Below are 17,842 nucleotides of genomic sequence, written 5' to 3'. Positions count from 1 at the left end.
GTATTGTACTTTTAAGAATGCTCGATAGAGATCTTATAGGTGTTTGTCTCTGTCTGAGGGATTTGAGCAAATGCGGTTGTATCTTAGAGGTTGGCTGTAGACAATGGATCGTGTGGTGCGTCCTGGATGGAAGCTGGAGGCATGTAGGTAAGTCTAGCAGTCAGTAGGTTTCTGGTATAGGGTGGTGTTTATGTGACATTGCTTATTAGCACTGTAGTGTCCAGGAAATGGACCACCTGTGTGGATTGGTCTAGGCTGAGGTTGATGGTGGGATGGAAATTGTTGAAATCATGGTGGAATTCCTCAAGGGCTTCTTTTCCATGGGTCCAGATGATGAAGATGTCATCAGTGTAGCGCAAATAGAGTAGGGGCGTTAGGGGACGAGAGCTAAGGAAGCGTTGTTCTAAGTCTGCCATAAAAATGTTAGCATACTGTAGGGCCATGTGGGTACCCATAGCAGTGCCACTGACTTGAAGGTATATATTGTCCCCTAATGTGAAATAGTTGTGGGTGAGGACAAAGTCAAAGGTCAGCCACCAGGTTTGCCGTGACATTATCGGGGATACTGTTCCTGACGGCTTGTAATCCATCTTTGTGTGGAATGTTGGTGTAGAGGGCTTCTGCATCCATAGTGGCCAGGAGAGTGTTTTCTGGAAGATCACCAATGAATTGTAGTTTCCTCAGGAAGTCAGTGGTGTCTCGAAGATAGCTGGGAGTGCTGATAGCATAGGGCCTGAGGAGAGAGTCCACATAGCCAGACAATCCTGCTGTCAGGGTGCCAATGCCTGAGATGATGGGGAGTCCAGGATTCCCAGGTTTATGGATCTTGGGAAGCAGATAGAATACCCCTGGTCGGGGTTCTAGGCATGTGTCTGCACAGATCTGTTCCTGATGGTGTAGTTTCTTTTGGTAACCCTCAGTGGGATCAGAGGATAATGGCCTGTAGAATGTGGAGTTAGAGAGCAGCCTAGCAGCCTCTTGTTCATATTCCGACTTATTCATGATGACGACAGCACCTCCTTTGTCAGCCTTTTTGATTATGATGTCAGAGTTGTTCCTGAGCCTGTTGATGGCGTTGTGTTCAGCACGGCTGAGGTTATGGGGCAAGTGATGCTGCTTTTATAACATGTCTGGCAGGTTGTTTTTGTGGAGACAAATTATTATACATGTGTTGCAAGCAGTGTGTTCCAAACAACATCTTTCCAAGACGGCCTCCGCATATTCTCATTGTTGGGAAACATACTCTCAGCACTGTCTACCTTTCCCAGCATTGTGACTGTACAGATCCAATGCCACTGAACTACATTTAACGTTACCAGGAAGCTGTCTTTACAATATCTTTTCACCTAGTTTACCTGGGGCCTGGATACTGACCCAAAACCTCGTGGCTGAGATTAATCAGTCAGGAGAAAATAAAGTGGCTATCTATGTAGTTCAGCAGTCCATCCACCATTTGGTGGGGGGGATGTAAATCTGGTAGTAAAATCAGAAGTGCGTAATTAGAAATATCCGTAAGATTGCTAGAACTCAGTTTCTCAGATTTCTGTAAAAATGATCATGAATACAAGGACACTAAATCCTCCTGCACTAAAGTTTATACATCTGTGCAAAATACCAATATAGCTGAACCAGTGCAAATCCCTAGACTAGACATACTTGCACCATTGCAAATCACTTTTTACAGTGTTACAAGCATAACTACCCTAGGGATTAGTACTGGAGCAGTTTCATTGGAATAGTTATATCAGTTCAAAGCCCCCAGCTGCTCATTAAGTGAGCACCATACATTCTGTACTCTGAATGAGGCACAGGTCCTGTGGAAAACCATAGTATGAGATCATGTAATTAAAAATTGTATCATAATGCACATGCACAGTGGGCCAAATTTAAGTTGCGTGGTGTGACAGGGTTCGACTCAACACCGTGGCGCCTCCTGCTGGTCATTCTAGGAATTAGCTTGGGGTTGCCAAGGCGCCCTCCTCAGGTGATATCTCGCCTGTTGTCACTCCTGTCTCTGCGTCCAGGACCCTCGTCACTCCCCAGACTGCATCATCCTCTTCTGGACACAGCTCTCCGTCTGTCCCCCACTCGGTTCTTTCTCCAACTACTTGCTTCAGTGGCAATCTGCAGTCCAGGTTCTAGCCAATCCCCTCAGTGGCCTGGAGGGGTAACAGGGGGAGCCCAGGCCCACCCACTACTCCGGGCCCCAACCCAGGGACCCTATAGCTGGCAGCCATGTACTGCTCCTCCTCCAACTCTGCCGTCTCCTTGCCTGGACCACTCCTGCGCAGCCCCAGCACCTCCTCTGCCCTTGTGTCAGGGCCTCAGTTTGGCAGCCATCAGCCTGGAGCCTTCTCTTACTCTGCTGACCCTGTCCAACGCTGCTTTCTCCATGGTGCACTAGCCCTCTAAGCAGCCACTTCTCCTCCCTCAAACTCCAGGGAGGGACCGCCTCCGCTTTGCTCAGCAACCCCTTCTTGTATGGACCAGCCTGGCCCTGATTGGCTCATCCAATAAACCTTCCCCTAATTGGCTGGCCCTACAAGCCTTTTCCTTATTTGCTGCCTCCTGCGCAGCCTCCCCAGTGTGGCTTTAACCCCTTACATAACAGTGAGGGGCAGCCAGAACGGAGAGTCACAAAATATAGCAAAAGCCCCTAACGCCGTTCAGTAAATTGGGAGACACCAAGACGAAGGGGAAAATTCAGAAGGTGTAAGATGTAGCCCCACTTTTTTTTCTTCAGGTCTGAGCATTTAAACAATAATGGGAATTTGGCTACTGAATATGTAATAGGAGCAGAAGAATTATGAGTATGGGCTCAAATATAAGATATGAGACCATGCATTTTGAAAATGCTAGGGAATGTTAGTCAGCAAGTTGTCTTAACTCCTGGGCTAAAACCATAATATCAGCTGTGTGCTGTAGTATTTTTCCAGCAAGAGAAAGATAAGGAATGGTTGAGACTTGTGTTGAGACCCAGGGTTTTGTGGGAATTTTAGCTGCCCAACTTTTTGTGAATCTGAAGCAGGAATGGATTCCTGTTCATTTACTGAATGTTTCTGACAAACCGAAAAAGAGAAAATCACAGTTGCTAAACGTGAACTAGTAAAAGCTGGTACAGAGGAAAACTTTAAGGGAGAAAGAGGTGAAAGCGAGCTCCCAGAGTTTCTGTTGGAGTTGTTCCAGTGCAGCAATATACATTTAAATAAAGAGCAGCAGAAAAGTCTAATTTGGGGGGGGGCGGAGGTTAGGAATCGAGGGTTGTTCTCATGCTGTCAAAGATATAGGTTATACTACATTGGTTCAGCACAAGATTGACACCGGGGGAAATCAACCCATTAAACAGACCCCATACCATGTACCAGTTGTGAAGAGAGAAGAGGTTCTTTAGGCCATTGTGGAAATGTTTCAGGAAGGAATAAATGAACTTTCAAACAGTCCTTACCCATATTTTTGATTAAGAAAAAAGATGGCGGAACAAGATTGTATGGGACTGTAGGAAACTAAATGAAGTTACTCTAAAGGATTGTTATCTGTCACCACAAAAAATGATACCCTGGATGCTGTAGCAGGTTTAATCTGGTTTTCCACATTGGATCTTAACAGTGGGTATTAGCAAGTGGAAGTGGATCTAAGAGATAGGGAAAAGACTGCTTCTTGAGTATTTGTCCACATGGATCCCACTCTAGCTGCACATGAGCCCCATGCACACACAATCTGTTGGCAAGCAGTGTCCATTGTGACATGGCATTCATGCAGTCTTGCACCCGCCCACACACACACGTATTTCCCCCCTTCCCCAAAGTGCATAAAGGACAGAAGGGACCCAACCACCTCTCAGTTCCTTCTTACTACCTGTGGCAGTGGGACAGAATTTAGCAGTGGGGTCTGCCTACTGCCCCATAGTTCTCAACTGTCAGTGTAGGATTAGTGTTAGATTAACACAGAACTAGTTTAGAGTGAGTTATTTCTTGTCACTCCTTTTTCCTAGCCTGTTGGCACAAAAGGTTTTGTGGTGGTGGTGTGTGAATGGGTGTACAAACCCCAGACTAAGCAACTAGCTGTTCAGGAATTACTTTGGGCCCAGCCAGCCACACCCAACCACATCTGCAGCAAATGTTCCATTTGGTAGAGGAATTAAAAGACAGAAACAGCTAATTTGGGGGCAGACCTGGAAGACAGCAGACCTGCAACCCATGGCTCCTGCAGTGGAGAACAGAGGGAAGGCCAATATCTCTAATCTAACTGCCCCAAAGGGCCCTCCTGAGGGAAGGGAGGACCAACCCCAGAAACAGTCAGAGAGGGAAGAATTCCCCTATCCCCCACAGATGAACTTTGGACATTGGTAATCCCTTTTTATCTTTCTTGATTTGGACTATCTCAGGAGGGGAAAGCCTTGGACTGAGCTGGCCCCCAGGTTGGGGTAGGGGCAGAGATAGGAAGTGGCCCAGGGATGGCAGCCTTAAACCGCCTCAGTAGCCAGACTGCTGGTAGCCCCAAAGGGCCCTGGGTCAGAGCCTGGTGGAGTGGGAGGGCCCGGGCTCCCCTACCAAACCCCTGCCAGTCATGGGTCACAGCCCTGACCATTAGGCCACGCTTCCCAACCAACCCCCGAGTGAGGACCATTACATGGTGTTTTGACTTTGGGGCGGGGCGGGTGTTTTGTTTTTGTTTAAAGATAGCATTACTACTGAGGCATTAGCCTCACGTGTGAGACAGTGTCCAGGGTTTAAGTCCTGCCCTTCATGTAAAGCAGCAATGCCCTGAAATAATGGGCATTGTAAATGCTTTTTTTGCCTTAGAGAAGGCCACATTCTGGACAAGTGCCCCATCTGCAGATCAAAACATGCTCAAAAGCTAAGGTGCTCGACAAACATTTTACTCGGAGCATTCAGTGAAGAGTCCGTCTGATTTGGAGAACTGTGGATTGAAAGATGTGGCTGGTGTTTGCAACAGCATTTGGCTAGTGCTCTGTTTAATCGGGGATGTTAACTTTAGTACTCTAGGTCTCTTCAGTTACCAAAAGACCTTACATTTTCTAAAGGTAGTGATGGTGCAGCACAGGCCTGTGTGGGTCAGTCAGTTGCTCTAGCTATATGTGGGAGAGAAGAGCAGACATCTAAGACCATGACTGAGCACCTACCACCATCCCCAGTATAGTCTAAGAGGAAGTCAAAGAATTATCATACATCTGACCTGCACCTCAGTTGTACTCTATAACAAGAGGTGCATTTTTCAGCCCTGGCACTGTACCATTTGAGCTCTGTTGCCAACCCTCCTACATCAGTACTAACTACAGTGGTTCTGTCAGTTCCAGAAACCTTGGTACCACATAGAGAAATGAGATCTACATTAATCCCCATAGTATTAGTGCCTCCAATATCGCCTCCTTCAGTGCAATCGACCTCTGCTCTGGCTACATTTGCAACATCTGGTTTTAACTATTGCATTGGAAGCTAACCTTCTAAACATGACACCATTACCAACATCTACAAAGCCTCTGTCAGTACCTAGGGTACTGATAAGGAAGATTTAACTTCGTCCAGCCTCATCAGCACCCAATATCTATATCTCAGGGAGAATTGTCTAGAACCTCCCAAAGTTCTTCAGAGATCAGGTTTATTTTTTGGAATCTTTTTCATTAGCTTATAGCAGAAGTCCTTCTTTCATGGCAGATACTGCCTGAGTAAATCCATGAGCGGGAATCAGAAAAGGTCACATCAGGATGTTGTTCTTCTTGCTGTGAGAGACATGGATCAGGCAAAATGCAGACTCCCTGGATTCCTCCACCATGATCTCATATGCCATATCCTTATGGTCACAGAATCATAGAATATCAGGGTTGGAAGGGACCTCAGGAGGCCATCCAGTCCAACCCCCTGCTCAAAGCAGGACCGATCCCCACCTAAATCATCCCAGCCAGGGCTTTGTCAAGCCTGACCTTAAAAACTTCTAAGGAAGGGGATTCCACCACCTCCCTAGGTAACGCATTCCAGTGTTTCACCACCCTCCTAGTGAAAAAGTTTTTCCTAATATCCAACCTAAATCTCCTCCACTGCAACTTGAGACCATTACTCCTTGTCCTGTCATCTGCTATCATTGAGAATAGTCTAGATCCATCCTCTTTGGATCCACCTTTCAGGTAGTTAAAAGCAGCTATCAAATCCCCCCTCATTCTTCTCTTCCGTAGACTAAACAATCCCAGTTCCCTCAGCCTCTCCTCATAACTCATGTGTTCCAGACCCTTAATCATTTTTGTTGCCCTTTGCTGGACTCTCTCCAATTTCTCCACCTCCTTCTTGTAGTGTGGGGCCCAAAACTGGACACAGTACTCCAGATGAGGCCTCACCAATGTCAAACAGAGGGGAACGATCACGTCCCTCGATCTGCTGGCAATGCCCCTACTTATACACCCCAAAATGCCATTGGCCCTCTTGGCAACAAGGGCACACTGTTGACTCATATCCAGCTTCTCGTCCACTGTCACCCCTAGGTCCTTCTCTGCAGAACTGCTGCCTAGCCATTCGGTCCCTAGTCTGTAGCGGTGCATTGGATTCTTCCGTCCTAAGTGGAGGACTCTGCATTACCATCCTAAGCATCCTTCATTACCAGCTAAAACTGACGATTTTATGACACTCCTGTTAATACATCCCAGTATGATATTATCCTCTTTCTCAGCTGCATCACATTGTTGACTCTCTCGTTCAGCTTGTGATCCACTATAACCCCCAGAACCTTTTCAGCAGTATTATCATCGAGCCAGTTACTCTCCATCTTATAGTTGTGCATTTGATTTTTTTCTTCCTATGTGAAGTATTTTTTCACTTGTCTTTATTGAATTTCATCTTGTTGAATTCAGACCAATTCTCCAATTTGTCAAGGTCATTTTGGATTTGAATCCTATCCTCCTAAATGCTTGCAACCCCTCCCCGCTTGCAGTGTTTCTACTAGGCCGTCTGAGTGCCAAGGGTGGTTTACCAGCATATGAGAAGGGCACGCTAATTTTGTTTAGTTTTCCCGTATTTTATAAGCTTCCTTGTTGTCATTGTCTGTTAGCCTCCTGGTTACAGCACGGGGCTGAGGATAGAGGTAGGGCATTTTCAGTGAGAGGACATCAGCTCTGGAACTTCTGTTGGGCTGCCAGAAACTAATTTTTTAAATTGTGTTTTACACTCTGATGACACTGTAAAGCTTATTTTCCAAAGTGGGTTTTTTGGGGGGGTGGTTGTTTGTTTGAGGGGGAAAGGTTGGTTGATTGGTTTGACATGGGGTTTTTTGGGGGGTGAAGGAAGGCGTTGTCTCCTTGGGTGAATATGTATCCAAATCTCTTTGTTATTTTCATGTTACCTGAAGTCATTGTATGCTGATGGAAAAATAAGGTAAAATATTTGTTTTCAATTGTGTAGCATTGCTGCCACAGAGAGCAGTATTCCTAGTTGTATGATCCTAAATAACTTCTCTGGACTGACCTTGTGAGATTCTAAATACTCTGAGCATCCCTGAACTTCATTGAAGTTGCGTATACTCTTGCAGAAGTACCTTGCAGCACTGGCCCCAAATAAATAACTTTTTTTTAAAAGTATAATGCCTCATTGTGTGGCCTGCTCAGAAAGCTTTCATCCTGTATAGAACATCCAGTCCAAAGAGGTTGTCTGGTAGATTTTTATCTGAAAAAGTAGTATTTATTTGAAATTGTGATGCCTAATGTGTGCAGGTTTAAATATCCTTCTGTGTTCTGCCTCTTAGGCTTACAGAACCAAATTCAGCCCTGATGTAAGCAGGTGAAACTCCATAGACTTTTAGTTTTCTTACATTTATGGATTTAAGTGAGACATATAATGTCATTAACTACAGTCTGTGTATTTCTTCACTAATAAACTCAATGGAAAGAATGTCATGTTTATGTAACTTACAACATACATGTTGCTTTAAACAGCGGAGTGTTTTCTCATCCTTTCAGAAAGCAATGATGCAGTTTGAATGGCATGATGGGACGGTGAAAAATGTTCATGTGGACCCACCAATATTATATGACTATCAGGTGAGTTATTAATATTTGTCTAGTTGGTCCTACAATTCAGTACTACATGCACACCTTGTTATTCCATCTCAGTCATTATCCTGCGCTGAGACGAGGCCAGCAACAGAGAGGATTCACAGGCACAGTTGGTTACAAGACGAGATGCTTACAGCTGTCATTGAGTGTATCTGCAGCATACAGGACCCAGTAACCTGGCTGGATATATGAACAGATTCATCTAACAATGAAGAATTCTAAACAAGAGGAACAGGTCTGTCAGGAGCACTGCTGGACTAGTGCCAAACATGCTTTGTTGTCCAGCAGCAAGTTATTGTGAACACGTAGTAATTATTCCATCCTATTCTGGTGTTCTGTGTATCTTATAAATACACATACTGTACAGTATTAAAACCAGCAACACCCAAACCCACCCTAATACAATCCTCTCCTATAATTTCATACCTTAATTACAAGTATATCCCCATTCTATTCAGTCTGAGAAGTAAACAAGACCAATAAAGCAGAATGCCTAGCCGTCATTGGTCAGACAAAAAAATAAACTAGGGCATACATTGGACATTTTAGCAAGCAAAGCACTCACAAGCTCAGATAACTGCTGTGTGATATGGCAGCAGTCTATGGCAATAAGACAGAGCACCCTGCTACCATAGCAGTCCCAGACAGCTCACGTTCAGAAAGAAGAGGCAGGCAAAGAATTCTGAGGTCAAGAATTTGATTCCAGGGCTTCATAAAGCATAGATTAAACAGGAAATTTTGCCCTGCAAAACAGTGCATTGTATAAAGAGTTTCCTCAGTGAAGTGGATCTACCACTTCATCACCAATGAAGTGGATCTACCGGGGTTTTCCAACTGAGCAACAGATGATGCACAACACCTGGGGGAGAGGAGACTGAGGACAGTGGTGAAAAACTAATAATACCAGATCAGTGTAGGACACTGAGGGCAATCTGTGGCAGCTTGGAAGCAGAAAGTGACAGAAACGTGACGGTCTATATCAAGGGGAAATTTGCAGGAATAAAAAGCAGATGATGTGAGTCATGATGCCACATGGGTCTAGACTTAGAACACCATATCACTGCTTATTTCTACAACATGGGCTCTGTTCTGAATATGTTTCCACAGCATCCAGCACTGCTGGAATATTTTTGTTTCAGGTGTACTGCTGTTACACCTAAAGAGAAGCAGTATTGTCAGGTGATAGGATAGTAGACAGTCAGGAGACACAGGCAAAATTCAAAATATAGTCTGATTTGCCATGTGACCTGAAAATTACTTACCCTTTCTGTGCCTCAGTTTCTCCATCAATGAATCAGGGTAATTCTTACCTACCATTGTAAAGCAATATGAGATCAATGGATGAAAAGTTCTGTATAAGTGCTAAGTGTTAATAATCATCAACGGGCCATTATAGAAATGTTCACTTTATAGTCCTCAGTAGCTCTGCATATCATATTTGTGAGTCGCATTTTAGCCTCAACAGGTTTGGGTGATCATTCCCACAATAGTCTTTCCATTTGTTTGGATGAAATGTAATTTAGCTAGCATAAATGCTAGGGCTCACCTCTGAGCAATGTAGCCAGACCTGTTAGAGTAGAAAACAGGGAACTCTTGCCTCTTGACTTTACCCATGATTTTTGCCCTTCCATAGATGCACTGGTTTGCCTTATATGTGCAATTCAGGGTACTGTGTAATTCAGGTTTTAGCATGCCCTAAGGTCTTATCTACACTAGAAACTTTGAACAGGAAAAGTTTTGCCAGCATAGTGCAATTATTTCAGCAGAGTGCATTTACATTTCATTGTTTGTGCTGATCCCTCATGTCCATACAGTATCAAGTTAGACCAGCAAAAGGTATGTTGTACTGTGGATAAGCATTCCAGTGTCCTCCGTGCTGCCTTCAGAAACACTACCTTATGGGAAATTGTCACTGTGCATTATGAGACAGCTGCTGTATATTGTGGGATACCTCATTCCTCTCAGGAAATTTTGGGAATTTGGGTTAAATGCACACAATTCGTTTTGTTCCGCCACACAATCTACTGCTCTTGTGCACCATTTTCAAACTCATAACAGCATGGATGCGGCACAGAGAAGAAACTTTGTTGTATTTGCAAGGCTGCACTACTCAGACTCAGCTGAAGATGAGTGGACAGTGAATGTAGTGGCTATACTATTACAGCCGTTCATACAACTGCAAAGGGTGCTCCCGTTCACAATTGGAATGTCATGTGAACCTAGGTCAATCAGCACTGGGGTCTAGAACTTTGAGATGCAGAACTCCACATCCCTGCAGTTATGTGCTAAGCTCACCCGAGTCCTACAGCACAGAAACACCAAGACAAGAGTTGCCCTTGCAAGGCAGAAATGAATGGCAATCACCATATGGAAACTTGCAACCCTGGATGCTGTCAGTCAGTGAGGAAGCAGTTTGGCATTGGAAAATCAACAGGCAGTTATCACTGAGGTATGCAAGGCAATAAAGCATGTCCTCCTATACAGTAAGGCAGGGCAACATGCAGGAAATAATAGATGGATTCAACAACACGGGCTTCCTTAACTGCTGAGACAGTAGACTACGCATGTCCCCATTCTGTGCCCTCCCAACCACCAGCCTCCAAGTAAATAAAATGGGTGTTTCTTGATCGTTATGTAGTTTGGTGGATCACCAAGGATTGATGTACAGACAACACAAAGTTGGCTGGTCTGGAAAAGTCCATACCACCTAGATTTTTAGAAATACATGACTTTTTGACAAGCTGAAAGCTGGGACACTTTTTCCAGACATCCAGTTGACATTAACAGAGTTTCTATGCCAATTGTGATTCTCAGTGACTCTACCTTCCCTTTGCTTCCCTGGCTTATGAAGCCAAACACCAGCAATTTGGACAGAAATAAGGGAAGCTTTTCTTATCCCCTGTGCAGCTACAGAATGAATGTGAGTGTGTCTTTGGAAGACTGAAGGGAAGGTATTTCATTGCAAGGCTAAAATTCAGCAAGGAAAATTTTCCTACAGTTATTGCTGTGTGCTGCGGATTGCATAACATCTGTGAGACCAAGGGTGAGACCCTAATGCTAGGGTGGATGAAGTGAGGTGGACAGACAGGTCGTCGGCTACATTCAAACAGCCTGAAAGTAAGCCAGTTAAAGTGCCACCATTAGCACTGTGTGGGTGAAGAAAGCTTAGGAGTATCCTCTGACAGTGGGTAGTAGCCTGACATTGTCTCATGGAATATGTACACTGACTGAGCCTGTCTTTAGATAATATGCATGAATATGACTTGTATTAGAAATTTTAATGAGGATTGCATAAGGGCAATTCTTTTAGTAGTGCACATTAATTACTAGCTTCAATATCTTATTGAATTTTTTTATTGTGGTATAGAAGGCTTTATGGTTATATGAAGTACTTTCTACCACCTCAGACAGCTCTGTAGTGCCAAAAAAACACAATAAATGTGTGCAATAACTGTCAACAACCTTGAACTCTATGTAAAACACAGTGAGACATGCCTCACAAAAAGAGAAAAGAGCTTACTTACAACTTTGAATTTACTAACCACATACCATAAACTATTTACAGTGAAATTTAACATGCAGACTGGATGTCATGCATCACAGATTGCAGTATGTCTAGTCAAAACATTTCTTTTTGTTCCCTGTGCTGTTTGTCTATTGGAATTGAGTGTAATGGGAACTACTGCAAGAAACGTGGGTGATTCAGGGGTGGAGAGGTGTATGATCCTTATCAGCAGCCAGTATTATTCATGCTTTAGAGTTGGTGGAACTGCTGCAATGTTATCCTTGATATATTCACTGATCAACAGTGGTGTCTGCTGCTTCAGTAGCAGCAGCGTATCTCTGTGCCTCTGTCCTTCCATGTCTCCTCCAGCAGATTTCATACCACCCCCTAGCATTCCTCACATTTGTCTTGGTCTCCTGAATAATTTCTGTAAATGTGTCCTCCTTTTTGTGTGAGGGGGTGTTTGGCTCTGATAGTTACCAGATGTTCTGCAGGTGTTGGTGAGGTTCCCCTTATAAAGGTCACTGACAAACAGATTAAACAAACAGCAGTTGTTAGGTTTGAGGATTTAGCATTCTATGGTAGATAACTACACCAGCTACTCAGATTTTCCTGTCTTGGGCAGTATACATTTGTGGTTAGCCCCAGAATTATATGTGAATTGTAAGCATTTTAGACCATACAGGATGGTGGGGGGTACTTAACCAGGTCACTTAAATAGGGAGGGGACGGGACATGAAATACGTACAAGAATATTATAGTAAAGACTGCTGAATGAATTTCAGCAGTTGTGAATCTTTGAGGATTTATCCATCAGATGGATAGCAAAGTGGCAGAGAAAGGAGGTGTGTAAGAGGCCCAGAGGCTGCCTGGGAATGTATGCAGCTACGTTGTTTTTCCCAGTGATCCACTCACAGAAGTAGTGCCGGAGCGGCAAGGGAATATGCCATACCATGGTGGTCCAACCAAGGCAACTCGGCCTGACAATAACTGAGAAAAGATTAAATACCTCTTGCTAATACGATTTTCTGTAAAATTGTGGCAGCATCCCAAATCTGTGTGGGTAAAGGTTAACCAGCTATTCTGCCAGCAGCCCAAGGAACTGTAACTGCCAGTTGGGGGCATGCAAGTTCTGGCATGTCAAGTGCAAAAGCATAATAAGGCAAACCAAAAGAGAATTTGAAGAGCATCTAGCAAAAGACTCAAAAGCTAATAGCAAAAAAAAATTTAAGTACATCAGAAGGAGAAAGTACCAAAAAATCAGTGGGGGCACTGGATGATCAAGGTGGCAAAGGTGCACTTGAAGAAGACAAGGCTGTTGTGGAGAAGCTAAATGAATTCTTTGCATCAGTCTTCACTACAGAGGACGTAAGTGAGATTCACACACTTGAGACATTCTTTTTAGAAGACAAATCTGAGGAACTGTTCAAGATTGAGCTGTCAGCAGAGGAGGATTTGGAACAAATGGATAAACTAAACAGTAATAAGTCACCAGGACCAGCTGGTAATCACCCAAGAGTTGTGAATAAGCTCAGATATGAAATTGCATAACTACTGTATGTGGTATGTAACCTCTCACTTAAATCAGTCTCTGTACCAGATGATGGGCAGATAGCTAAAGTGACGCCAATTTTATAAAAAAGCTCCAGAGGCAATCCTGGCAATTACAGGCTCATAAGCCTGACTTCAGTACCAGGCAGACTAGTAGAAACTGTAGTAAATAGCAGAATCATCAGACATGCAGATGAACAGGATATGTTGGAGAAGATTCAACAGAGCTTTTGAAAAGAGAAATCATGCATTAGCAATCTATTAGAATTCTTTGAGAGGGTCAACAAATGTGTGGATCCAGTGGATATAGTGTACTTGGACTTTCAGAAAGCCCTCACTAAATGTTCTTAAGCAATTTATTCCAGTGCTTAACCACTCTGACAGTTAGGAATTTTTTCCTAATGTCCAACCTAAACTGCCCTTGCTGCAATTTAAGTCCATTGCTTCTTGTCCTATCCTCAGAGGTTAAAAAGAACAATTTTTCTCCCTCCTCCTTGTAATAACCTTTTATGTACTTGAAAACTGTTATAATGTCCCCTCTCAGTCTTCTTTTCTCCAGACTAAACAAGCCCAAATTTTTCAGTCTTCCCTCATAGGTCATGTTTTCCAGACCTTTAATCATTTTTGTTGCTCTTCTCTGGACTTTCTTCAATTTATCCACATCTTTCCTGAAATGTGGCACCCAGAACTGGACACAATACTCCAGTTGAGGCCTAATCAGTGCGGAGTAGAGCGGAAGAATTACTTCTTATGTCCTACTTACAATACTCCTGCTAATTCTCCCTCTTACTGGGATGGCACATGTGTTGGACACTTGCACAGTTTTCTGGGATTCTGGTTGTATATAAAACAGCTCCTGGCTATTGCTCAGCTCACTGTCATCATCATCATCATCACATTCCTGGCAATTCCAAGCACCTTTTCCTCATCCCACTGTGCGGGGAGGGATTCCTGGGCACTGTGGGATGCTGAAGTGTCTGCAGTCCATTTTAGAGGTGAAGGTAGGCAACCCTGCTTGATATAGCATCAAGCTGTGCATAAAGGAGCAGGGCTTGTGGGAAGCTCCAGACCTCCTCTTGTGCTCCTTGACCTTTTGGTAGACCCGCCTCCCTTCCTTTTCTTTAGACTTGCATTGGGTCTCATCTCTGGTTTTCTCCCTGGATTTGAATCACTTTTGAAAGGTTGGCATATATATCTTTCTTCCTATAATAATGCCATAGTTGTGCCAGAACATGCTCCTTTCCCCACAGCCCTAGAAATTCAAAGACCTTTACCCTGCTCCCACCCCACCAACCTCTAGACTACACAGCAGCTTTAGAATGGATTGGAACCATGCTTGTAGTGCTGTGAGAAAAGTAACAGGAAAAGATGTGACCACAAACAATGGGCTGGTTATTGAACTGGAAGGCATGCTTCTGGCCACTGGGACCCCATAGTAGCAGAGTTCAAAATCTTTTACTAGACAGCTCACTGCTGAAGGGAATGGTGAATTGTGGGAATGTTGCTGGAAGACTTCTTATACCCATACAGATACATGTTTGTCCAGATTGTTACTGTATCAATGGAGACATACCAACAGTAGGCTTATATCACTCTGGAAGAGGGAATAAAAATGCTGGCAAAAGTGGAGAGTGGTGTTAGTAGACAAAAAATATTAAATGTTGGTGCTTGCCAGGTTGTGCCAGTTGAAAGTGAGCTTTACCAGTAAAACCTTCTTGTATAGACAAGGCCAAAGAGTGCATGACCTTTCTGTAGTAAAAGAAACCACACACACCTGACATTAAAGGACACAGATGATATGCCATCAGTGTCAAACCACATCACTAAGAACAGTGAGCATTCGCTATCGACACCACCACAACAGAATCCTCACTTTTGAGTCTCAAATTCCCAATGCAAAAAAGCACAAACCTCCCCTAAGATTTTGGACCATCTGAGTGGGTGAACAACTCTGAGTCTTTGAGGAATAACTTTGTCCCCTGAATGACCTGTTATAGGTTCATCTCTCTGCGTTGCTAGCTGCAGTAATATGCAGTAATGAGCTTGGCTATATGATGCCTCCGACTCTCTGCGATGTCAACAGTACACGTCTCCTCTGTCTTGACTTCCCATTGCCCCCATAGGATTGCAAATGGAGTTGTCATAGGAAAGGATGGATGTGTCATGCATCTAGCCAAGTACATCAGCTCCTGGTGTTGTGAACCTAACTTTGTGAGAGTAGGGTGAAACTAACTTTGTCTAGATCTACTTATGAGGGTATGCCCAGACAGCTATGGCTCACCATCAGTAACACTCTCCTTTTGCCTTGTATGTTGTGCCTGATAGTATTCTTCAGATGGTTGTGTGCGCAACATCTGCAATGGCATGGAATAAGTGGTTCATACGAGATATAGTAAAGAATATATATATAGTATGCTGAATAACCTTTCAGGTGTTTGTTTCCCAGGACACCCCAGGTGTGGAGGGTCTGAGCCTGAGTCAAGCCAGGATCCAGGGTTCAAGCTCCATTGCTTTGCAGCGTAGATGCAGCCCCACTGGACTTGTGCTCTGGGAGTCTCCCAAAAGCATTGCACAATCCTGTGGGCTGTCTTTCTTTGTCATCTGGACAGCCAAGTTTGGTGAACAGTCAAGTTTTCTCACACTGCACCATACACAAAAGGCTAGAGCAGCCATATTTTGGGAAGGCACTAGGAAATCTGGGATTTGGGTGGTTGGAGTCAGACCCACATAATGCAGTGTAGACACTGAAGCTCCAGGTTGGGACCCAGGGTTGAATACCTAACCTGGGGTTGCAAATGAGTGTAGACACTCAAGCTCTATTTTAACAAACTTACGGTCTGGAAACTCAGGTTCTACTAACCCTGGGCTTATATTGCAGTGTAGATGATTGACAGCATTCTTGGTGGTGATTCTTCACTCAGAGTAGTTTCTGTTATTGTTCTCCAGAGAAAAGCGTGGCCTCCAATTCTTGTCTAATGGTTTTAATATACTTCCGTGCCCTTGCACGGCCTTGGGCTGCATTTTAATAAATAAAAATATGGTGCTTGTTGAACATATGGCCTGGCCTCTGCCATTGCTCCTGTCATTGATTGTCCAAATGGAATATCTGACTGGTGCTACAAAGCACTTAGGATATGTCTACCCTGCAGTCATGAGTGTGAATGGAAGGTCATGTTGATGAACCTGTACTCTCACTAGCACTCTAGGAGTAGAAGTGAGGATGCCACGGTGTGGGCTTCAGCATCAGCTTTACAAGCCCATCTGACTCACTGCATGTGCACTTGCTTGTGCAGCAGGTGCTGAATCCCGCACCACAGCATCCTCACTTCTGGGTTTAGTGAGCTAGCTAGAGTACAGCTAGCACAGGTATGTCTACACGAGCTGCTATTTGTGCTTAGAGCTGCAGTGTAGACATATCCTTAGAGAAATATGCTCTTGATGTCATACCCTAGAAGTAGATTAAGTCTTGTTCGTGTTTTAATAGTCCACTGAATACCAGAATTTACTCTCCTGGTTCTTGCTCCCTGGCTTAGGGATGATGTGGAGGTTTAGCATGGAAACAGGCAGAGCCCTGCAAATCTGTGGATATCCGCTTTATATCTGCAGCTGCAGATATCTGTGGACCATGTCTGCAGATCAGATGTGGATACAAATTTTGAAACAGGTGAGATGGCTGGGTGGACCCCTTCCTGTAGGACAAGTGCTTGTGCTGATTCTACACTGTTTTTTGTTGGTTTTGGAACACTGTGTGAATACTGAAACGTCCTGATGAGAGATGAACTGTGTACCCTAGGTGTCTGTCATTGACTTCATAGGGTCCTGGCCCCTTCAGTGCCCACCCCCTGGTAATGGTTGCCCAACAATACACATTTAAGGAAAATGGCAAGGGACGCTGAGTTGAGGGTGAGGAATGCCTAGTGGTCTCTGTGATGCTGAAAGACATGACTGTAGGTCTACTTGCTGTAGATCACTGTGCAAACATGTGTACTTGTAACAGCCATATTTCTGCCAGCTTCCTGGAGATATGCTTTCTAACTGCACTGTGGCTACCATTGCTAAGCGTGGTATGAACTCTGTTTCTGTCGATGGCCCCACTCCCCTCTGGCTCCTGTAATGCCACCACTGAGAGATACCTACTGTCTTGTTTCCCCATCGTCATGTATGGAGCTTTGCCACTATAATTAATTATTTAATTATAAATAATTAAATAGTTATTCGAGCAGGAACTTGAACATGGGTTTCCTGCCTCCCAAGTGAGTGCCCTAAATGCCAGGCTTATAGTATCAGTGTCCCTCCCTATGATTAATCAAGTATTTTATATACTGTGGAACAACTCTGCTTCTAATGAGGAAGTTTTAAAGACTATGGAGTTATAGCCAAAATGATTGAAATGTGATTGCATCAAGTGACATTAACAGATGAGCAACTAAAATGCACAGAGGGCAATTATGAGCAAGCTAAACTATCATCTGACATTCCTGTAGTCAGTGGAGATTGTGAGAGTCAGAGAACCATGGAGCCCTTTTAGTTTCTTCATCATTTTCTGTGTGTCTTATTTGCAGATGTTTTAACAGAATACATGAACTGTAAGGGTACTGGAAGGGTAAGGGTACTTTACCATAACTGATCATTTCCATCAGTTTAAATACACATTTTAGTGAATAAAATCCATGTATAGTTTGTCATAGTCAATTATCCTATTTTTAGGTCAACAAATATTTGGAAATACA

General features: G+C 43.8%; 1 protein-coding gene across 1 annotated transcript in view; it reads left to right on the top strand.

Annotated features, from left to right (window-relative positions):
* VWA3A (von Willebrand factor A domain containing 3A) overlaps positions 1–17,842 on the top strand; it is a 70,973-nt gene that overhangs the window by 20,501 nt on the left and 32,630 nt on the right. Inside the window, exon 15 of the mRNA XM_074965314.1 lies at positions 7,961–8,041. Within this exon, the coding sequence (XP_074821415.1) occupies positions 7,961–8,041 (81 nt within the window). The remainder of the gene's footprint in view (positions 1–7,960; positions 8,042–17,842) is intronic.

This window comes from Natator depressus, chromosome 10 (genome assembly GCF_965152275.1).
Source record: "Natator depressus isolate rNatDep1 chromosome 10, rNatDep2.hap1, whole genome shotgun sequence".
In the NCBI taxonomy this organism is placed as follows: Eukaryota; Metazoa; Chordata; order Testudines; family Cheloniidae; genus Natator; species Natator depressus.
The sequence above is the reverse complement of the archived record's forward strand: the minus strand, read 5'-3'. Positions and strand labels throughout refer to the sequence as shown.